Here is a 23,697-nt window from a genome sequence, read left to right as displayed (position 1 = left end):
CCTAACCCTACTCTGGAAAATAAAAGAACTTCAAAAATGGACGCTGATTTGTACGCTTAGTAACAAGTTCAATGGCGCGTCTCTACTGGGAATTGTAGTTTTTAAATACATTGGTATATTCCCCATAATTAGAAGATGGCAGTATTAAACTGCAGGTATTCCTAGGGGGTTTAGGGGTGGAAAAGACATTGGTGTTATCAGATTTTAAAAGTATAATTGTTAAATGGGAGAAAATTGCTTTTGGGCTACTTTTGACAGCGCCCCCAGTTGGTGCTCAATAGTGACTATGCTCACATGATAGCCGAGGTCCAGAGGTCTCTATAACAGTTGGTCCCATGTCTGTAGACCTTCTTGTTGCTGGATTATAAACCTTCAAACATGGTCTGAGTTTGTGGTTCAAAGGTCAGTATTTAGAAAGCAGGAGCCATGTAGAATCTTCATACTGACATATGTTACTCTCCAGGTTGAGACCTTTCCAATGATGTATTTGGTTTAGCTCTATGACAAAGTTTTAATTATCTCATTTCATTTACACAAGCCGTCCCAGGCCTGGTTTCAGAGAGCACTTTGAAGGCCCAGTATTTAAAATTAAGCCTTTTGTTTGTTTTTCCTTTTTATATGGAAATAGTGAGCAAAATGAGTCACCTTTAGAGTCAAACAGAGAGTTCACAAGGTCACAGAGGTCAGAGGTCGCGTGTACATCACCCTCGACACTTCACCTGAACACCTCGAGTCCGACCAGTACCAGACCCCGAAGTACAGAGAAACACTGCACAGGAACAGGAAGTGACATCACAGGAACTGGTCTGCAGCCTTGCCCTTGTTTCCTGTTTGGCCACACTTACAGTATCGGTGAGGTTAAAGGTCATGTAGATGAACTCAGCTCTGAGGGAACCTGGACGAGGATCAGATCACTGTTCTGCATCTTTTTCCTTTAATGTCAGCGTTTATTCTCATCACTGCTGCTTTACTGACAACTGCAGTCTGATCACCATCCTCATATTATAATCCTGATCATGTTGTGAGTTTATCCGAATAAAAATGTATTTAGGATTAAAAAAAAAATAGTATCTGTGCAATCAAGTAGAGGATATCGCTGGTAATTAATTGAAAACATAAAATGCTCATCTTTGGAAATACTTTACTTTATTTCTTGCCATTCACAACAATTTCCAGTGAAAATACACCATATTATGAGTATGCATATTGGTAAAACAAGCCATAAGGCTGTATTTAATAACACTGGACCATGTGCTTAAGTTCACTTGAAAAGCACCAGCAGAACAGGGAATCAAGTTATTTGTCAACTGTAATAACATGCAACATAAAGTAAAATTATAACATAATTTTTCTGACATACTATCTAAGCCATTATACAAGTACTTAATGTAAGTGTAATGTACAGTGTGCTTCTAACAGAGTATCTGCAGGATTTTTAAAATCAAATGTAAGACTTTAAAGAGCTTTTTAAGACCTGCACAAATAAAATGAATACCATGACTGAATGGAAAAAAAAAGCATGATTTACTATTTTATAAGTTTTCACAAAAACAAAGTTTTATAAAATGATAAACTTCACATTTCAACATTTCAACTACTTTTAAGAAAAGAGTCGAGTCAAAAGTATCATTAATTGAAACAATTATCAATCATTTATATTAATATAATAACATAAAATATCAATTTATTTATTTATTTTTATTATTTATTTATATCAATTAATTGTTTAGAATTTTATAAAGCATTAGCATGAGCTTACTGTTGATCTACCAGTTCACATTTATAAATGCGTGTTTGCTGTGTAAAAATATTTGTAGATTTTTTTATTTGGTCTGAACAACACCACCAGACGGGTTTATTGAAAATGCCAATTCATTTTCTATCAGCAGGGTTCCCTGGTAACGGCAGTACACAAAGCAGCACAGCATCTGACTTTAAAACATGCAGTGCCCATTTATTCAATTAAATCACAGCCTTTTGAAGTTAAATCGTCACATGAACCTATCATAAAAATCATAAAAAATCGTAATTAGGACTGTCTTGTACCATTTAAGACATTTTTATGGCCTTAGATCCGATATAACTGTTTTAACTTTTTAAGGACCTGCCGAAACCCCATAAGGACAAAACTGACAGTGACAGACAAATTATAAATGAAATAACCATCTTTAAGAAAGAATTTGTTATGATGTTTATCTTCAATGGTGCAGTAATATAAAGTTACACAACAGTTATATCCTATAATACACTCATACCCCTATAATACCTATAATAACCCCCATACCCCATACCCCTATATCCTATAATACCCCTCTGGACAAAAAAGGCACAGACCTGCTGCACTGCAGAATAAGCGAGTGTGGGGAAAATGCAAGTAATGAAGAATGAGCTTTTACATTTCGGCCAAAATGTCGCGATAGAGGAAACATCATGAGGTCACCAAAGTCGTCATCATGAATTTGCTTACCAGATTTCATGGCAAATCTGCCCAATAGACAATATTGAACTTTACATTCTGGTCTGAGGGTTGTGCTACAAGGGAATGCCTGTGCCTGGGAAGCTGGAGAATGCTCTTAGAAATCGGTTCCTAACATTTGTTGTATACAAGTCAAAAGTTTAGCCTTGAGTTTTACACAAGAGGAAAGGTCACAGATTGGTGCACCTATACTAAGAGGTTTGTGCATCTTCAAGGAGCATTCATGTGCTTACTGAATTGCTTGGCAATCTACAGACACAAGTTTAATTTTCAACAATATTGAATGCATACAGATTTTGATGTGGTAAATCAATCAGCATACTAAAAATACACAGATACTGGGCAAGTCCATTTCCTTCAACACAGTCCTTTGTGCAGCTTCCATTTGGGGAAATACAGAAAAACAAAAATGCAAAAGGTAGGATAAGAAGGTGAAGCTCAGCTGTTTTAGAATGAACACATATAAATTATGAAGAGTAACAGTAATGAGGATATTCCATCAATGCGGCTAATGAAAGCTGTGCTCTCTTGAAAAAAACCTGGCTTGAATTAACATTGACTTTCACTGCAGGCTCAAGCCATTCCACTTACATAATTTAGCCATGTCTAGTCAACGTTGACTTTAACCAGGCTTGAATAAACACGTATGCTGCTTGTGCATGGAGTACATAAGCAGCCCTGAAGAGTTGAGTAAATTTTAAGGCTTGTGTCATGCAGACACCGCTGTTCCTCGAACAAATTGATGAATTGATCCTGTCTTTCCTCCATCCAAAACGTCAACCAGCCGAAAGTTTAGTAACTTGACCAGCTGACTTTGCTACAAGCTGACTGGCTGTTGAAACAGGTGCCATGCCTTATATTCTAAAATCAGCATCTGGCAAATTGACAAGCTGAGTTGGAGCGACGGCATCAGCCCGCTTTGAGTCAAGCTGAGATGGGCCAGTTGACTTTGCTGAAACTTTTCCCTGCAATGTTCCTAAGCCAGGCTTTTCCTTTATCCACCTTGATGGAACATCCCCTGTCTATTTTTGAGAAAAAAACAAACATACATATGAATCAATTAATTACCTAAATTGTGTTTTCTTCTACATCCTCACTGGTGTCTGTGGACTACTGAGGCCACTTTGATCTTCTGCTTCAACATGTAGAAGGGCAGAGGCCTCAGGGCCTCTAAGGACAAACTACATATTAAGACTGCTTCATGAGGCCAAAGAACTTCAATGGAGTAAAAAGATTTCACCCATTCAAATCTATATACCAGGATGGCTGGCATTTTTATGTGTATCACTGTCATACTACCTGGCTACCTTCTGTATAAACTCTGATGGCTCACTGAGGGACTTTATGCAGCGAGGCCCAAAGCAGCAGAAAAGCGTTTTGTGTTAGAGCCAATGTCTAATAGCTAACATCTTTCTTCTTCACTACAGTTGTGCTAAAGTAACACCTTGTGTAGCATTCAAGAAGTTACATCAAGAAAAAGGTGTGTTTGATGATGCTGACCAGCTAGATTTTCTATGTTGACTGGAGGAGATAATAATAAGCTTAATCTTGATGTTATGCTAACCTCGTGTAACACACCAGGACACAAATTCTAATGTTCAAAATTATTTTGTTAATTTCAGCTTTCATGTAACAGCCACAGTAGAACAAATCAACAACATCACTAAGAATCAACAACAGCTATATGTATACACGAGACAATCTATACATGAGCATAATAGCATTGCAATGTTTTATAACTACAAACATGTACTTTTTTAATCAAATTGATACATAAGAAAACAGAAAATGCACCCATAAACTAAATGAACATTACAACACTCAATATGTTACATCCATGTCTTAGTTCAGTGTACTCTATATAGCAGAAGTGTAAATAAATTCTTGTGAAGCATCTGAAAACTGACATACCACTGCCATGAACCTCCCACGGCCATATTTGAGACACAGTGCTCTCTCCAGTCAGGGAATGCTCCACCACAGCTCCACCTCAATGTTAGTGGCAGAGTGTATAAGACCATTGTATTTCTCTATCTCCTGAAGAAGGAGATTTTTGTCTTCTCCCAGCTTCCTTCGAAGGCAGTGGCGAAGCTTGCTGCTGTCTAGAAAGGCAGGAGGTACAGGTGTAGAGGTTTGTAACAGCACTGTTCAATAAGGAAAGATATACTGCACCCAAAAAAAATTAAAGCAAAGCTGCAGTAATTGAAGTATGTGAAAATTTTAATTTAGATTTACAAACAGATAACTCAAAGGTCCAGTGTGTAACATTAAGGGGATACACACATTCCTGAAAATAAGAATTGCTGTGCTTTAATTACTTTAGAATGGGCAGTTTTTATCTAAATACGGTCCCCTTCCACAGAGGCCACCATGTTCCTACGGCAGACCACAATGGACAAACAAACACTGGCTCTAGATAGGACCACTCACTTTTTCTCGTCTGCCACAGTAGTTCTACTACAGCTTGGAAAGGGAGAGGTGAGGGGAGTTGGTTGCAATCTACAACCTCACCGCTAGTTACCACTAATTTCAGACAGGACATTTAAAGCACAGAATTCAATGATTAAGCTTAACTGCTACTAAATTATGTGCTAATTACATGTATTTTTTGGTGGAGTAGGATTCATACAGTAGCTTGAATATATCAACCTACTATATTCTATAGTTACACCATTCTGACGGTGCCTCACACTAAGGTAAAGCCCCTCAATTGACTGCTGAAGTCCTCTGTGTGTGGTGCCTTGACTGGCATGAGATGTAGCTGGTGTCTCTGTAGAAGTAATAGTAAAAGCAAATTCACTGTTAAAACAACACAGAACCATTTCAGTGTTTGAATTTGTATTTGTATATAAAACCCCTTTTCATCCAGCTTCATTGAACTTGGTCTGTGCACTTCCTGCAGGGAAACTGAAATACCCAACATAAATGTGGCAAAACATCTGATGGTGACATGTAGTTTGCTGTAACCCATAGATGATCAGCCTATTATCTTTAGCTGCTCTTTAATATCAAACTTAAAATTTCAGATAGTAGTGGAAAAGGATATTTGCTGTTTCTTTTATCTGGTCATGCTTACTGCCAGCTGCCCATTCCTTCACATCAGAAAGCCACTGTGACACCAATTCATCTGCGCAAAGTAACTCTGTTTTTAGTTCAGCTAGCCTTGCCGTTTCATCCCGGAGTCTCTGACATGTCTGATAAACAGTGTTACACAATAACCAGGACTTAGTACGATTAAAAACAGGCCAAGTGCACACAACAAAGGGTACACAAAACAATTAATAGGAGACTTACCTTCACATATCTTGTTGAAAGTGATTGATATAGAGAGAGACTTTTTTTGTGGTTCCACCCCATTGCATGCAATGTAAGCATGTCCACCCGTGCTGTTTAAAGCAAATAATGAGGTTATGATGTTTAATCTAAAAAAATTTGCAAGAATATTGCAAACAATCTGATTACCTGCTTTGGACATATATTTGGTTGCCAGGGCACAACGTGAGAGGTAGCTGTTCACTTGCTCGACCTCCTCACCGGCGGCTGTCCCTGCTCCTTCCTGGTTCCTACCACTCCATTTAATCTATTAGTAAATGGTGAAACAAATTCTATTTAATTAAATGGGCACAATTTGCCTCAAAGGGCTTTACAGTCTGTACAAGAAATGATTAAGAAAAAAAGGCTACACAGTATAGTGTAGCCCTTCACTTCAATTTCACATTATTAATGTGCTTGTAAACATTACAAATGTACATATGATGCAAAAATATTATACATACTTCACACTTAGTAGCATATCTACCCCTGTACATATTAAGAGCTTTCAGAAGGAATCCGTGGAGACACACTGCAACCTCCATCCCCTCTTCATCCAATTTGGAAGCCCTCCTTGATGTCACCCTCGCTGCTGTCCACTGGGAGTCCCCACATGTGCCTTTTCCCTGTGTCTATGACACACATAACAAACACAACAAATCAAATAAAAGCAATGCTGTCAGACAATATATGGCATTTATTCTCTCAATTTGCTTTTGGAGTAGTTGGTTGGCAGAAGCAGTTGAAGTGGGGAGGAAATAAAGGTCAGACATATATGGTTCTTTTTGTGACAACTTTTTGGTCAAGTTATGACTGAAACTTGCATTTCTCACTGCTTTCTGTATGGTTTCCACAAATCTAGACACCGCAACGTCTTCAGCCACAAAGAGCCCCTCAAAAAAGGCAGGATCATCAGAGCTGAGGAAGAAAGAAAAATAGGAAATACATCCATTAAATATATAAAGTAAATAAATCAATAAAAACACTGAAACAAAAGACCACCTTGTGTCTTGGCGAAAGCGATATAGCTTTCTGTTTCCATCGGCTGAAACAGCCAACATTTCCGGCGTGCAGGCTGGGCAGGTGAAAGGAGCACCACAGCAGAGCTGGTCTTCCGCAAATGAAGCAGAACTCTAAGAAGCTGTGCTGTAGTGTATCACCGTTGATATGTCCAGACTGGAAGATATATAAAATGAAACAGAATATGTGATGAGGTCTGCTTATGGAAAGCAATTTCATAATATGGTAAAACAATTACACTTACTCTTCCTCCAACCTTAGTGTGATGCTCTAGCAGCTTTGCGAAGGCTTGTCTGGAGAATCCCGGAGAGATGACCTTGAGTTCCTGAAATGAGCTCAGGAGGTCCAGTGTATAAAGTGTGGAACTGGTGACAGAGGCTGGCCAATATCCACTCCTAAGGAGGTCCTTCAAGTCAGGGGTCCAGTGATGCTGGCACGTTTGACAAACATATAGTGGCTGATGCAAGGCAAAACACCCTTGGAACAAAAAAAAATAAATTTTAAAAATAATAAATACACATTTACCACATACTTAATTTTACAACAGTTATGTAATTCTGCACATTGTGAATGGTTGAGAGACAATGCACAAGTTCACATGCACTACTAACTTCTTGAGTAGTATTACATTGTTTACATTTGTCTAACTTGCTAAATTCCAAACAGCTGTGTTGATTGGACTTCATGCTGGAAGGATGCAAAGGATGTTACTGCTTTGCAACAACTAACTATTTTTTTGTTTGCGAAGGACAAAAATAAAAGATGTCTGTCTTGGTTTCAGCTAATGACAATACCATGTGCTATACCATAGGTTTTGACACAACTGCAATTGTAAGCACAATGCCACAGCACACCAGTGTGAAAAACATCAAATCTACAAAATATATCTGAATAATGAATTTTTTACCATTGATGGTAATTAAAATCACTGGTTTGCCTGGTAACACGATGAAGTTTGTGCCTTCACAGGAGCAGTCTGGCACCTTCACAGTTGGCAAAAGGCAAGCTGGCAAAAAGAAAGAAAACCACTAATTTAGATGATCTGTAACTGGTTGCAGACACACATGAACAGCAAAATGAGGGCTTTCATGAGAACATACCTTGCTCATGGCTGCAATATCCATCTTTCCCTTTCATGACACATGAGGTTGGAGGAATGGCACATTCCCTGTTGTGGAGTGGCTGTTTTTTGTGATGCAGTACATCACAGTCTCCACAGAACCACTCCTCAGGACGACACTCTCTGCACCTAGGGAGAAAATAAAATAAAAATTCTAATATATTATTTCAGGTGAATAATATAAAGTACAACACACTCAATTTAAGCTATTCCAAATTTAGTTAGACACTAGGTTTAATTCATCTGGGTATCCAAGTTTTCTCCCACCCCAACACACATGCATCCTAGCCTATAAAGCAGGGCACTGTGCATTAATTCTCAGCAGGCCTACCCTGGGTAATTAAAGTTTAACATTAATGAAAACCAATCTAATAACAGCAGGCTCGTGGCAAAGCCAACACAAGAGATGACCAACAGCCTCTTTTGCAATGAGGCATTTTAGGTGGTATGGTCTTGCTTCTTTCCAGCACTCTGAGGATTTCTGCTGCTGAAAAGACCATGATGATGCAGAGCTTCTTTGAGGCTCAGCAGAAGGATATGATGCCAAAATAACAGAAAGCCTCTCCATATTTTTTTCTGTAAAGAAAATACGAAATAAAGCTGTAAGACAATTTAGATAAGGACCAATTAAAAGTCAACTAATCAATATTTAGAATAAACACACCATGATTCAGTATCAAACTAGCCTAAATCTTTACTAAATTGTGTTCTTAATCCATCTACTGCACTGGCAGTTTTGTCTAAGGGGATTTTCTTTAATTACTTTAATTACACAAGGATTTTAGATTTAAACTTAAATTAATCACTTGGATTTACCAAATTGCTCTTGAGGATTTAATTCTGCTGAGGGTACAGTAAGTGGAACCTCCACACTGGATGACAGGGAGCACTCAACCGGGGTTTGTGTGACTGTAAAACAGTACGCAGAAGAATAAAAACATGTTAGGCTATCACTGCATGTTTTTTTTTTCTTTTACCCAAAACTGAACAATTTATGAAATCAGACATATTTCTGTTAAGTACTTGGTAATGTCTTCTTCTATAGTGCCACTGAAAAGTTTATGTACTTTTTTAATGTTTTTTTAGATATTGGAATATTTTAAACTCTCAACAATCAATTACAGTGTTCTAATTTGATTTGGTCCAACATTTACATAGTAAATTGCTACAAATGTAAAATAATTCAGATATAACCTGTAGCTGAAGCTTGGCATCGCCCTCCTTGCCTCCCCCTCGGCTTGCCATGTCCTAAAAACTCCCTTTTAGAGGTCTGTGGAGGGTCTCCTACAGAGCGTGTTTCCTCTCCACAGCTGCTGTCTGTGTGTTGGAGTGAATATTTCTTGTAAGACTGATGTTGTCAAAGGTTCTGGATCCAAAAGACAGGTGATTAGTGAAAGGAAAACACAACATAGTGTGTTAGTAAGGTGGTGAATGGCTTAAATGAGCCTTGCCATAGATTCTCCAAGTCTCTGTAACTCGGGGGGACGGAGCTCCATTTTTCCAAAATATATTCCCTCAGTCACACATGCCAAAGAGCATTACAGGATGTTAGTACATCATGCAATGCACCTGCATGTAATCTCCTGCACTCATCCTTCTTCTACATTAGTCACATTTTTACTTTAATTTGTCACCCATCCGCATGTTCAAGTATAACATGATGGAGGTATATAAAAACTCTTACCCTGGCTTCAGCTAGAACACAGTCTAGTTTCAGTTCAAAAGCCATGCGTCTTCCCTCTTGGTAGTGGGGATCCTGTGAGTCAAGTTTATGCTTGGTGGCCATTGCAACGCAAACAGATACAGACAGACGAACACACAGCCAGACAGACAGACACAAACAGACAGATGTACTGTATACACAGAGGTTGCAAGAGTTAGATAGATAGATAGATAGATAGATAGATAGAGGTTGGCTCTTAAAAGTGCCTTTGGGTTCGGTAAATCAGGTGTATCTAGGTTCGGGCAGGTGACTCGTTTGACCTGCAAGGATCTGCAAGGGAGACAAGAAAATGTTAATTATGTAGTGTAGAGTAGTTCTGTTAAAATAAGGTTTAAAAAGTGTACCCCAATAGTGAGAGGTTTCCATTTTCTTATAAATACTTAAGGTAAATTAATAAAAATTCAAGATTTTCCCATTTCCTGTATGACAGTTAAAAGGCATGTAACATGCTTCTGGGGTTCCTCATCCCAGATTTAAAGGAAACTTTATGTGCAGTAACTTAGATTGTTATCAAAGTTAAGCAAAGTTAGATTGTTATCACTGACACATTACAGTGAAGTTGTGGGTGAACCAGGATGATGGAGAGAAAATGCCATCGTCTAGAGCTCACACAATAATGCAATGCTCCATGCTAAGTTACCCTTCAGCTGATATAACTTAAACTACACTTAGCTTCTACTAGTAATCATTACTAGTATGATTGTTATTATTTTTTTATTTAGTTGTTTATTTCATATTTTTAATTTTTGTAGGTCCCCCTGTAATGGTTCTTTTGATTTCTCCCAACTTCACTGACTAATTATATCTACACCTGTTAATTATACGCACTCTGAGGAAGGCTGAAGGCCAAAATGCATCAGTGTGCAGTGTTTTAGTTATGTTTCTATTAATAGTGATGATGGCCAAGAAGTGAATAAAGGCTTTTTAACCTTTTTGGACCGGAAGAAGTGCCTTGGATTTCTTTCTATTAATAGAGTTAGCATATATTGAAGTTAGCTAGCCCCGTTTAGCAAGCCTAATTTCACAAGTAGTTTTTTTTTTTTTAAATATTATTATTATTATTATTATTTTTATTTTTCGCTGATAAGGAGTAAACCATTGGTCGGGTTTTAACTGTTGCTCTAACATTTAAACCATGTGAGTTTAATGGCAAAGAAAGGCATCAATTACAACATTTAAACAAAACGTGATCATTAGTAATGAGCTCGTGACTTACCTGTGCAGCGGTTTGAGCGCGATGAGAAGAAGAATTCACCCGCGGCCGCGGCCTGGCTCCGGAAGCTGAGGATCATGGGTAATGCTGACAGAAATGCCAAATGTAATCTTTTCCCCCATTTTTGTCAGAGAATAAGGCAGAAAATATATTTTATCATTTCTATACTGTAATAAATGTGTGTGTCTCTAATGAACGCAGTCTCGTATATTTGCATATATATATGTATGTATAGTATATTTGACTGCAAGGAACCACTGACGATGGTTTATAATAGCGACTAGCTTACAGAATATAAAGCAATAAAAACAAGGATAAAATCTCCTGATTAAATGTTGAGTAATAGTGCTTGAATATAAAAAAAATGGACTAACAAATCAGAAAAAAAATTAAAAAGCAGCGTCTGTGGTACCCAGAGGCAAAAAGAGAAACGTGGTGGAGGGCACGAAAGATATTTCCTATTGAAATACATTAGATGGAAAGTCGTGCTGAGTGACACGAAGAAGAGGGAAATTCGTGTCCATGAACACGAATCAATAGATTAAATTTCGTGACTATGAGATGAACTGCCGTGAGACTGGGAGCCTCTGTGCGTCATTATTGACTGAGGCATTCTCTATAATAACTCATACATTTCTATTATGTTTAATAAACTACATATGTTCGTGGTTATTATATGCCTACTAGAGCCTATAAAGCCAAATTAAATGTTAAACTGCTCCTAAGCTAATTTAAGCATTTTTATTATTATTTATTTATTTATTTTTATGATTTTTCTCGACATAGCCAACTGGGAGTTTTGGGTTGTGTGTAATTTACTTGTAAAAAAGGTTTTTTTTTGGACATTCATCTTTTGAATTACTTGTATTATATTATTTACCAGAAAATGTTATGTATTTGTACACAAGCTGTTCCATATTTTCATCAAGTTCAATGGTGCACATGATCAATAACAGGAAACAGGTACAGAGTTCTAAGGTTTTTTTTCTTTACTTTTTATTGACTAATAAAAAAGCAGGTACAATGATTTAAATGATTAGACAGGTTTTTTTTTTTTTTTGCATGATTGGCTCTTTTTTCACTTCAAAATCCCAGATTTGTGCAGCACTTTATTTACATTTGGTATCAACCTTTCTGCATACTCCCAAATCTGATTGTCCATGATCAGTTTCTCAGTGCCTAAATCAGGACGCTGCGGTTTAGCAGTGTGCATGACAATAGCCAAATCACTGGGCACCCAGATGGACTTTCCACTGATTTTAAAGACAGTGTGCACAGATGCCTGCATCACCTTCCTCGGGTCAACAATCATCTTGCTATTGTTGTTGGCCCACCACTTTAAGGGCTCTCTGGAGATATGTCTTAGGATGTTGACACCAGGTACATGCCTCCACTGGCGAAAGTTAAATCTCTCGCTGCCAATGTTAACTTCCCTGGAGAAGACATGGGCCCAAAAGATGAAGGCCACCACATTAGGGTTATTTTGCTGAAGCTCTGTCATTAGTTGGTGCAGGGATGAGTGTTGATATGGCATGATGATTTCATCTGCGTCAGTCAGAATCACATATTTGGACCTCTGTCTGTTTCTGTGGATGCAGTCATTTATCGTGGCCTGCTGCCCATAGTAGTGCACTTCCCCTGAGTGCAACTCATAGCTCCAGCCTTTGGATGGCTCTAGGAAGTGATGGATTGGCCAGGGAATGATTTCCAGGATGCCATCTTCCTCATAGCTGCGCAAGACCTTATCAAGGTCCGGGCCACAGCTGGTGTTGTAGATAACCACGTGCTCCACACCGAGAAGCTTGTATGTCTCTATAGTCTGCACAAACTGAAGGACATTATTATAACCTCCAAACAAGCAAGAAATGCATAGCGTGAAGTCCACATCAAAGTCTCTCCTGCGCGTCAGGAGCTTGTGTATAGGCAAATACAGGTGACTCTGAATCTCTAGAAGGTTCTCTGGTCTTGAAATGGTCATGTGTGTGGCATTGCATGTTGGGTCTATGTTACAGAATGCATCTGTGGTCACAAAAGGGAATCCAAAGTGATCAATGTGTTTGTCCAGTATGACAGGAGATATACTGAGCCCATGCTGGTAACAACAAAATATACAGGTAAATAGCTCTGAATGGGTCCGGTTCATTATGGTAATAATGTTTACCTGCCCGTTTGGCTCATCAGTTATGAAAGCAGACACCATTAGATATCTGGTCCCTCTAATAGGTGTTATGCTGTTGGCTGATATAGATGCTGGACAAACTGAGCCAGAAAATGTGGAAGGCTTCTGTATTGCAGCTCTTGGGTTTGGACGGCTTGCTTTTAGACTGAAAAAATTACTGTACTTAAAATAAGTCATTACTATGCAAAGATATGTAAACATCATCAAGGCTGTGGCAAGGCGAATATTTCTTGGATTCCAAATGAGCTTAGCCATGTTACCAGCAAAACCCTGAAAAAGATCCATTTGAAAATAATTACTAAATATTTTGACTAGAAAGTATTTTTTAGTAATTTAGTAAATATGAATCAACAATCTCTACTCTTCTGCTTTGTCTTTAAAATACTTACAATACTTAATACTTGCTTGAAATACAATGAAATATTGCAATTATGATAATTTTTCAATACATTCTAGGGAATAACAAATTTTCTTTTGTATTAAACACTGTAAAAAAATTACTGTAGATTTTACAGTAATTTACTGGCAGCTATATACTCTAATTTACAGTATTGTAAAATTTAGAGTATATAGCTGTTAAACATATTTACCGTAAAGTACAGAAATATCATACATAGTTTAAAATAACACAAAGCGCAGTATGTTGATAGTACAGTATGTTATTGTAAATATGTTTTATAGTTGTTAACTGTAAATTTTACAGCACTTTACTAGAAACTCAAATTGCCAGTAAATTACTCTAAAATTTACAGCAATTTTGCATACATATTATATACAGTTACAGTATACAGTGCACAACTTTTGAAATGAAGATTTTGGTGTTATTTTCCTGCCAAAATGTTATCATAGGTGATATTTTATAGCTTTATAACTATAGCTAGCATGTTAGGAATAAATTATTTTAGAACATTTAAGTTTGATTAGACATGGGTTATATGTGTTCTGAAACACTGAACCTTCTCTTACTTTGCTGGTATAATGCACTTAGTTGTTGTTTGCAACTTGACTGTAACTTCTCTAAAATTCTAATAAAATAAAATAAAATAAAATAAAATAACCAAACACGTTTTAGACTTATTCAGTACTTTGCATGCTCTTATACTTCATACTCATACTTTTATGATTGGTAGATCTGATATCAAGCCATGCTGTCTTGATACTTAACAAATAACTTCCAAAAGATTTATATAAAAATCTGTTAATATAACTAAACCACAGATGGCACAATTTTCTTGTCAGATATACTGATACTGAAATCTTATACCAATATCCATCCAATATTGTTTTCTTTAAAAACTACTTTTTTGTGCTTTAAAATATTGGTTTTTTTTTAACTATAGCACTTCGCAGTTAAACTCTTTCACATAAAAATGACTCACATTGTAAGTATAATAAATATAATAAAAACAAATCTAAAATAATCAATCCTAACAAAAGAAAAAACAGTCAGGTCTCATTCCATATATACACAAACCCCAATTCCAGTGAAGTTGGGATGTTGTGTAAAACGTAAATAAAAACAGAATACTATGACCTGCAAATCCTTGTTGACCCATATTCAATTGAAAACACCACAAAGACAAGATATGCAATGTTCAAACTGATAAACTTTATTGTCTCTTGCAAATATTCACTCATTTTGAATTTGATGCCTGCAACACGTTCCAAAAGAGCTGGGACAGGGGCAACAAAAGACTAGGAACGTTGGGGAATGCTCCAAAAACACCTGTTTGGAACATTCCACAGGTGAACAAGTTAATTGGAAACAGGTGAGCGTCATGATTGGGTATAAAAGGAGGATCCCCGAACGGCTCAGTCATTCACAAGCAAGGATGGGGCGCAGTTCACCACTTTGTGAACAACTGCGTGAGCAAATAGTCCAACAGTTTAGGAACAACGTTCCTCAATGACAATTGCAAGCAATTTAGGTATTCCCTCATCTACAGTCCACAATATCAGAAGATTCAGAGAATCCGGAGAAATCTCTGCACGTAAGCGGCAAGGCCGAAAACCAACACTGAACGGCCGTGACCTTCGATCCCACAGGCGGCGCTGCATTAAAAATAGACATCATTCTGTAAAGGATATTACCACCTGGGCTCAGGAACACTTTGGAAAACCATTGTCAGTTAACACAGTTCATCACAACATCTACAAGTGCAAGTTAAAACTGTACCATGCAAAGTGCAAGCCATACATCAACAACACCCAGAAATGCCGCTGGCTTCTCTGGGCCCGAGTTCATCTGAGATGGACCGATGCAAAGTGGAAAAGTGTGCTGTGGTTTGACGAGTCCACATTTCAAATAGTTTTTGGAAATCATGGACGTCGCGTCCTCCGGGCTAAAGAGGAAAAGGACTGTCCAGATTGCTATCAGCGCAAAGTTCAAAAGCCAGCATCTGTGATGGTAGGGGTGTGTGTTAGTGCCCATGGTATGGGTAACTTGCACATCTGTGAAGGCACCATTGATGCTGAAAGGTACATACAGGTTTTCGAGCAAAATATGCTGCCATCCAAGTGACGTCTTTTTCAGGGACGTCCCTGCTTATTTCAGCAAGACAATGCCAAGCCACATTCTGCACATGTTACAACAGTTTGGTTTCGTAGTAAAAGAGTGCAGGTACTAGACTGGCCTGCCTGCAGTCCAGACCTGTCTCCCATTGAAAATGTGTGGTGCATTATGAAGTGCAAAATACAACAACGCAGACCCCAGACTGTTGAGCAACTGAAGTCATACATCAAGCAAGAATGGGAAAGAATTCCACCCACAAAACTTCAAAAATTAGTGCCCTCAGATTCCAAAGACTTATTGAGTGTTGTTAAAAGGAAAGGTAATGTAACACAGTGGTGAAAATACCCCTGTCCCAGCTCTTTCGGAATGTGTTGCAGGTATCAAATTCAAAATGAGTGAATATTTGCAAGAGACAATAAAGTTTATCAGTTTGAACATTGCATATCTTGTCTTTGTGGTGTTTTCAATTGAATATGGGTCAACAAGGATTTGCAGGTCATTGTATTCTGTTTTTATTTACGTTTTACACAACGTCCCAACTTCATTGGAATTGGGGTTTGTATATATATATATATATATATATATATAACATTTCCAGTTCCAAAAATCCAATTTCAATCTTTGCCATTTGTTACAGGAGCTGATATCCGATATACAGTGGCTCCAAAAAATATTTGGACAATTTAGCCTCGCTTACAAATTATGAATTTCATTGCATTAGAAAACATGTCAAACCAAGTGGCATTTGTATTAAAGAAAAATACCACAAGCACTTCCCCAAAAAATAGATTATAATGTATAAAAATAGAAAAATAGTAAATATAATGTTCAAAATTAAACAAATTTATACACTTAAGCCTATTTTGGTTGTCACAGTTAATCCATAGTTAATGTGATGAACTACATGATGTGGTTACTCTGCTAGGTGCACCTGTATGAAATTGGAGGTAAATAACTACGAACATACACGATAAATTATCTTAGGACCAGCTGCTTTAAAGTAATTGCAAAAATGACTAAGATGACATTTAATATAAGATAAAAGTTTTTCTAATGAAAGCATTCCTTTGTTTAATCACATTGTACTGGATACCAGCTGCTGTGATAAACATTGGATTATTGGATTGGATTAGCCAATTGGAAGTAAGTTTTGAGAAATCACTGTAAACTAGCTAGCCAACATGGTATAAAGTGAGTGTGGCATCTTCAGTATCTATTTCCACTAGCAGAGTGGACTACCCTGTGGCCTCTTGCCTGCAGCCATGCCAATATTCAGTATAACCACACTCTTGCTCGTGCGATATTGCTTAAATATAATTGTTATTCAGAAGTTGTGCCAGAGATATGCATACAGCGTGGAGTTTGAGTAAAACAAAGGGGCATTTCGGTTATGCACAGTTTTGAGCTTGAACTGCAGTGCATTAATCATGCGTGATATTGTCTTAAGCAAAGAGCATCATTAATGCCAGTGCCACTGTCAGACAGTTTGATGTAACCACAATATATCATGCTGAAATTCATGCTTTGGGAATTGTAAATATACTCAAAAATCTATGGAAAGGAAACAGCATCTAAATCTGGTTATGTGGAGATATTGCTTATGAAGAGGACCAAATTTTAGAGCAAAACCAAAAGTAGAGCAGATGAGTGCTCAGCTGGTTTAACCTTCAAACCTTGGCATTATTTTATTAATTTAACAAATCGAAATAGAGAATTATAATTGTGATAAAAAAATAGCCTACATCCTGCACATACATTGCACATATGCCATCATGACCTCAAGGCGTCATTAAAATTGTTTATAATAATTTTAATTCTTGTTTGAATTAATATATCAGTTAAAGTGTGACTACTGTATAAAATCTGTACTGTATGCTTCTTACTGAAGTTCTGGCACTGTGTCTGTGTGTCATGAGTCTTCTCTCTAAGGCACTTTATACCTACAAAAAAAAAAAAAACATTCACCCAATTTAGTGAAGAAACCATAAAACAGAAAATCGTGTATTAAATTCAAATCTACTACAGAGATTTTATTATATTATGATTACAATGCAATGTTATTTTACATGCTATATGCTATTTACTTAACTGCAAAAAAAAAAAAGTTTTTCTGTCACATATTCATTTCATCAAAGATGGAAATAGCGATGCTATTTTGGACAAATCCCTCTCATGTTTCTCTTCTTATTTTATATATTCTTATATTTTACCTTTCTATTTTTTTTTTTTTTACCCCTTCTATTTTTTTCTTTATGTTTATCAGCTTGATTTTCTCCACTAGCTTAATGTAGTATTAGTAAAGGTTTACCATTCTCTGTTACTAATGCTGTTTAGAGGCTAAATATAAGTTTATTTAGTTTTTTTTTTTTGTTTGTTTGTTTTTTAGGTAGAAGCTGTTAGGTGTTTTTTTTTTTAGGTAGAAGCTGTTAGGTTTTTTTTTTATGTAGAAGCTGTGTGGTTTTGACAGAAAGTTGCTATGTGTTTTGTTGCTATGCGAACGGTTTGTGGTTAAAAAAAAGTATAGATAACTTCCTTTCTCAGCTTTGCACTGACACCAGAATGAGTCTTACTTGAGTACCAGAGACTCCATTAACGATTATCAAAAAGCCTGAGCTCCTATGAATTTTTGGTGACAAGCATCCTGATAGATTCCATCATTTCTTGGTCTTTTCATTGTAACAGAGCTATACGCGAGTTAACTAGTAATGCTGTACTAGGTGAACATACATACTACATGTCCGGGCATATGAATGTGCACGTACTAAGCCCCCTGCAAAATCGTGTAGATGGATGCGTATGCCAAATGGAAAGAATTACCCCTAAATCATCAAACTTTTCTTTTAAAAGCTGATTTTCTTTTGGAAGTTTACTTTCTTATTTGCTCTTTGACAATGGTGTGTAATAAAAAAAGAGCTTATTATTAAAACATTAAGATGATATGTTCCAAACTGTAACCTAACCTCTTTAGTGTTCTTGTTAAAATGCCTTAAATACTCTAGCCTTATTTATTTGTTTGTCAATTATCATTAGTTTTTCTGTAAATTTTTTAATATTTATGTATGTAGTTTTCTTTTGTTCTCTTTATTTATTTGTGTTTGTTTATTATTAAACATTAAGATGATATGTTCCAAGCTGTAAGCTAAACTCTATATTGTTGTTGTTAAAATACCTTAAATGCTCAAGCTTTATTTATTTGTTTACTTATTTATTTAAAAACATTAAGATGATATGTTCCAAGCTATAACCTAATCACTTTACTGTTGTTTTTAAAATGCCTTAAATACTCAAGCCTTATTTATTTATTTGGTTGTTGTTAATTATCATTAGTTTTCTGTAAATTTTAAAATATTCTTATATGTAGTTTTCTTTTGTTCTCTTTTGTGCTGTGATATTGTTTTTGTAACTCAGAAATTTTCAATTAAAAAAAAAAGACCACAAATCAAGAACAACAACAACAACAACAAAAAGATGTATACGTACGTGATAGAAGTGTGTGCTGGGAATGTTGCAATGTCCAGTTATTGCTTAACAAAACTCGGTAATATGACCATCTCCTGGGTTCAACCATAAATTCACCTATTATTATGTGTGAGTATAAAAAAGAAAAAGAAAGAAAAAAAAAAAAAGATATTTTAGGGAAGTGAATGAATTTATGTCTGTGGGCTAAAATGTTTTAGCAAGCTGTAGGCACCAGATAGGAATATATGGGAACATCAGTAGCTAATTAAAATCTTTTTTTTTTTTTTTTTCCACTTTTTCCAACTGTCTTGGCTAACTGCAGGGATCCAGATGCTTTTTTATATATACACTGTACATTTTGATAAATATTTGTTTTATTACTATTAAGCTATTTGTTTAAATAACAATTTTATATGTAATACACTGTATACATTAACTACATCACAATTAGTTTCCTCAAATGTATTTTCACAGACATAGAGACATGAGAATCAGCTCATTTTATGCTTTGAAAAAAGGGCTTTAAAAAAAAAATTTATACAAAACTGCAACTAACCATGGAGGTTACCAACAATTTTTCCGAAACTGCCTTTTCAAAACCGTGGACTGAAAAAAATACAGATATAGATGCAGAATACATACTGCAGTTACTTTAAAGTGATAGAGCAGAAGCACGTTTACACAAATTATTAAGATGATGATATTTTATAATCTAAGGTAATAATGAATTTAATAATTAAAAAAACTATTTACCTCACAAACCCATGAATTGGGGTTTAAGAGCTGACATGTTCAGACATCAAAATTCCACCCAAATAATTTTGTTTTGTGGTCCAATATAGTCCGCCACATCTACAAAATCTTCAAAATCTCCTGGACTGCATTATCTACTCTACTGAAAGCGTTCAGGAAACTAAGATAAGTGGCCCTCTTTGAACTAGAAGCTGTTACACAAGTGTTTGAGCTACAAGGTGTAGACAACTTCCTTGTTAGAACATGTGTTGCTGAGCATTCGTAAGACACCTACCAGAAAGATTCTTACTAGAGTACCAGAGACTCCATTAACAAATATTAAAAAGGCTGATATCCTATGAATTTTTAATGAAAGGCATTCTGATCGATGCCATCTCTTCTTGGTCTTTTCATTATCTTATCTTATTGTCTTATCACGTATTGCATTACATATTAATAGAAGATAGTATTATTACATATTGACAAGCAACAGGACAATGGCAACAAAGACTCGTTGCTCGTTATTAAATACAGCCATGAACATTAATGTTGGAGTGCGATCTGCTGCTCAACTGCTGGACCAGTTCTATGAGAAACGTCGCCTGCTTATAATCTCCACCCCCACAGCGGCCAACCATTACTACAGATTCCAAATGACTAATTTACAGGTAATAGATCTTTCTATTCACATTATTTCTGTGGCCTGGGAGTAAATTTTACATGGGAAGTGCAGAGTGACCTATATTCCTGGAATATGCTACTTGAGATGTAGTTAAGATCAGGGTATGAATATGTGACTTGAACTTAAGATACAGTATGTATGTAATGTGAGTCAACGAGTCACATGCACAACTGATCAGCACAGCATTAAAACATGTTGTGGCAAACAGAACTGATTTATAAACGAGATTTAATCCTCAAAAAAAAAAAGAAAAAAATATCATACCGGTCTTTAAACATACGTTAAACATCAGTGAAAATTATCACGGCAGCATGTCAACAGCAGGTAGTGTTGCTGCCTCACAGCTCCAGGGTCCCTGACTCAATCCTGACCTCAGGTTACTGTCTGTGAGGTGTTTCTGTGCATGTTCTTCCCATGTTCCCATGAAAAGTGAATAAGTGTGATTCAGCAAGCACATGATTAAAGTAGGCACGTGCACAACTGGTTAGTACAGCGTTAAAAGAAGACGCCAGTGGCAAACAAAACCAATTTATAAGTGAAATTTCATCCTCCAAAAAAATAATAACGGTCTATAAACATCCCTTCCCTCATAAGCGTGACCTGAGCAGAAAGACCAGCCCATCGTCTGTATATACGCCGGTATTACTTTTGTTATATTACTGACAGTAATATAGCTAAACAACTGGGTTTCACAAAATTTTCTCAGTGGTATTCTTAGTCCATGCAAATTGTATGATTTGAAGTCGACCAAGTCGAAGTTTACATTAATTAGTCTTCTCATGCGTAAATTTACACATACCCAGTAACACGAGTAGGTTAGGAACATTTTTTTCTGAATTTACAGGATTTTCATGAATACCTAATTCCTTGTTTACATGCTTGATAAAAGATGCTCAATGTGTTCTTCAGCCACCACTTTGCACCTACCACTCCTATATATATAAAAAAAAAAAGCATTCACTCTTTGTACAACTTCCTTCAATTAACACTGAGATGGCAACATGATAACCAGCAGCTTTCCAAACAGGCCTTCGCGCCAACTTTATGCACTTGAACTTTGACTTGTGTTTCAACGCGCCTCGGTCTTGTGAGCCAATAGAAAACAGGAAGGCGGGACTTTGAGCTAATTGATCGATATAAAAAGGAAGGCGCTGCAAATGATTAAGTAGTTTTATTTGCCTTGCAGTATTAACATGCCAAGTGGCGCAGCAGAAAAGGTCCATTTACATTTTAACAGTTTGTTTAATGCATTGAATTGAAACTTACAAAAAATGGAAAAACGATCCGGATTTTTTTTTTCCACTATTGCAGAAAAAACGGGATTTGATTTTTAAAAAAATGGTATTTTTGCTCTGCTTGTAGCTGCCCTTTGGCATCCATAAACGGACACAGAGAGTTTTCTTCCTTTATTTCGCTCGTGAAGAGCGCTATTAGGCTTTAGTTTGCGTAGCACCGTCAAACTACACAAAGAAACAACAAACCCAATAAATACAACTCGTATACAGAAAAATACGATAAATAAAGTTCACATTTACAGAGAAACAGATGAAAAATAAGCGATGATATGAATAAAGACAGTTTGAAACAACTAATTAACAAGCAGAGCTCATGATTAGCATATACATACAAACAAGCTCATATGATTTTGAAATTAACTACAAAACGTAACATACGTCAACTTCACATACCTCGCTCCGCTTTACCAAAGGGTACTAGGTTTAAACTGAGCAGAATCAAGACACCGTTCACCATAAAACTCAATTTTATCTTCATGCACTGTGGAGGAATATGAATCTTCGCTCTTCTCTCTGCTGATCTGACTACTTTGCGTTACCCCCCGCCCCCACTGCGTAAAGCAGGTAACATGCTCAGAACAAATCTAAAGTGACACGACCATTTTACGGTCATTTACACTGCTGCACTCCATTATCCACCACTATGTATGCTGTTAGGATGACAAAAAGTTGAAAAAGTTACATTATTAGGGTGGTCTGCCTCGGCGGTCTAGTAGAGCTCATCAATCAGAATATATGAGATGGCCAATCAGATGAGAGAGCAGTCAGAATATTTGAGATGGCCAATCAGGTGAAAGCAGTCAGAATATATGAGATGGCCAATCAGGTGAAAGCAGTCAGAATATTTGAGATGGCCAATCAGGTGAAAGCAGTCAGAATATTTGAGATGGCCAATCAGATGAGAGAGCAGTCAGAGTATATGAGATGGCCAATCAGGTGAAAGCAGTCAGAATATATGAGATGGCCAATCAGATGAGAGAGCAGTCAGAATATATGAGATGGCCAATCAGATGAGAGAGCAGTCAGAATATATGAGATGGCCAATCAGATGAGAGAGCAGTCAGAATATATGAGATGGCCAATCAGGTGAAAGCAGTCAGAATATATGAGATGGCCAATCAGGTGAAAGCAGTCAGAATATATGAGATGGCCAATCAGATGAGAGAGCAGTCAGAATATATGAGATGGCCAATCAGGTGAAAGCAGTCAGAATATTTGAGATGGCCAATCAGATGAAAGCAGTCCGAATATTTGAGATGGCCAATCAGGTGAAAGCAGTCAGAATATATGAGATGGCCAATCAGATGAGAGAGCAGTCAGAATATATGAGATGGCCAATCAGGTGAAAGCAGTCAGAATATTTGAGATGGCCAATCAGATGAAAGCAGTCCAAATATTTGAGATGGCCAATCAGGTGAGAGAAGGCGGGGCTTTAATCTTGATAAAATCCGCGCGCGACGCTTCACTTGTAACGGTAAGTATAAGCTAAGTAGCTCAAGTTTAATATTTGACAAATGTTTTACGATAGAAATGTTAAACAACCGACTGTAATATCCAGGGATGCAGACATTTACGTGATTCATGTAGTGTAATGTCTTACTGTCAAGGTGACGAGACAAGAAACATTAATGGAGCCGTTTTCAGCCTATTAGGGATGAAATTAAGAATGAATGTGTGAATACAGTGAATGGATGTAATGAACTTAGTTACCTGGCTTTCCTGGTAGCCTTTCAGTAAATTCACTTGTCTAAGAAAATGATTCATAAAACTCAAAGTGGTAGAGTTATCATGCTCAGACCTAAACCAGGACATGGTAAAACATGTGGATTTGACTCAGGTGTGTTTTTAGGTTGTGGTTAGGAAAGACATTTATGAAAATAAAAATATTATTTGTAAATGTAGCTCTTTATCTAGATTTAATTTTTATTTTTTCTTAATTCTTTTAATTCTCTTTTTTTTTGAACAATAAACCCC

At 36.7% G+C, this 23,697-nt stretch overlaps 2 protein-coding genes across 11 annotated transcripts; both read right to left on the bottom strand.

Annotated features, from left to right (window-relative positions):
- Window positions 1-1,096: 1,096 nt before the first annotated feature.
- On the bottom strand, window positions 1,097-9,969 carry LOC117597336 (uncharacterized). Of its 7 annotated transcripts, none has more exons than XR_008301759.1 (15): window positions 9,613-9,968; window positions 9,123-9,245; window positions 8,745-8,837; window positions 7,909-8,504; window positions 7,716-7,814; window positions 7,053-7,265; window positions 6,791-6,964; window positions 6,613-6,706; window positions 6,253-6,420; window positions 5,939-6,056; window positions 5,771-5,862; window positions 5,553-5,670; window positions 5,130-5,246; window positions 3,545-4,578; window positions 1,097-2,918 (listed from the first exon to the last, which is right to left on the bottom strand). XR_008301759.1 is itself a non-coding variant. In XM_034304309.2 (14 exons), the coding sequence occupies exons 7-14, from the start codon at window positions 6,847-6,849 to the stop codon at window positions 4,439-4,441; spliced, it is 906 nt and encodes a 301-aa protein (XP_034160200.2). In that variant the 5' UTR covers window positions 6,850-6,964; window positions 7,053-7,265; window positions 7,716-7,814; window positions 7,909-8,504; window positions 8,745-8,837; window positions 9,123-9,245; window positions 9,613-9,968; the 3' UTR covers window positions 2,929-4,438. The 7 variants fall into 7 exon arrangements, 1 of the variants encoding a protein (XP_034160200.2); XR_008301762.1 differs by having other exon boundaries at window positions 1,098-2,854; window positions 7,065-7,265; window positions 9,613-9,969; XR_008301761.1 differs by having other exon boundaries at window positions 1,098-2,854; window positions 9,123-9,294.
- A 1,914-nt stretch (window positions 9,970-11,883) lies between these two features.
- Window positions 11,884-22,508, bottom strand: LOC113547007 (uncharacterized). Of its 4 annotated transcripts, XM_026947155.3 has the most exons (5): window positions 19,768-19,988; window positions 19,571-19,620; window positions 19,036-19,131; window positions 17,439-17,495; window positions 11,884-13,313 (listed from the first exon to the last, which is right to left on the bottom strand). In XM_026947155.3, exons 4-5 carry the CDS (start codon window positions 17,466-17,468, stop codon window positions 11,943-11,945), a joined length of 1,401 nt encoding a protein of 466 aa, XP_026802956.3. In that variant the 5' UTR covers window positions 17,469-17,495; window positions 19,036-19,131; window positions 19,571-19,620; window positions 19,768-19,988; the 3' UTR covers window positions 11,884-11,942. The 4 variants fall into 4 exon arrangements, with proteins under 4 accessions (XP_026802956.3, XP_026802957.3, XP_026802959.3 ...); XM_026947156.3 differs by lacking the exons at window positions 19,571-19,620; window positions 19,768-19,988 and adding an exon at window positions 22,406-22,508; XM_026947158.3 differs by lacking the exons at window positions 19,571-19,620; window positions 19,768-19,988 and adding an exon at window positions 22,117-22,379.
- Between the last annotated feature and the right edge of the window lie 1,189 nt (window positions 22,509-23,697).

Source organism: Pangasianodon hypophthalmus, chromosome 5 (assembly GCF_027358585.1).
Source record: "Pangasianodon hypophthalmus isolate fPanHyp1 chromosome 5, fPanHyp1.pri, whole genome shotgun sequence".
In the NCBI taxonomy this organism is placed as follows: Eukaryota; Metazoa; Chordata; class Actinopteri; order Siluriformes; family Pangasiidae; genus Pangasianodon; species Pangasianodon hypophthalmus.
The sequence above is the reverse complement of the archived record's forward strand: the minus strand, read 5'-3'. Positions and strand labels throughout refer to the sequence as shown.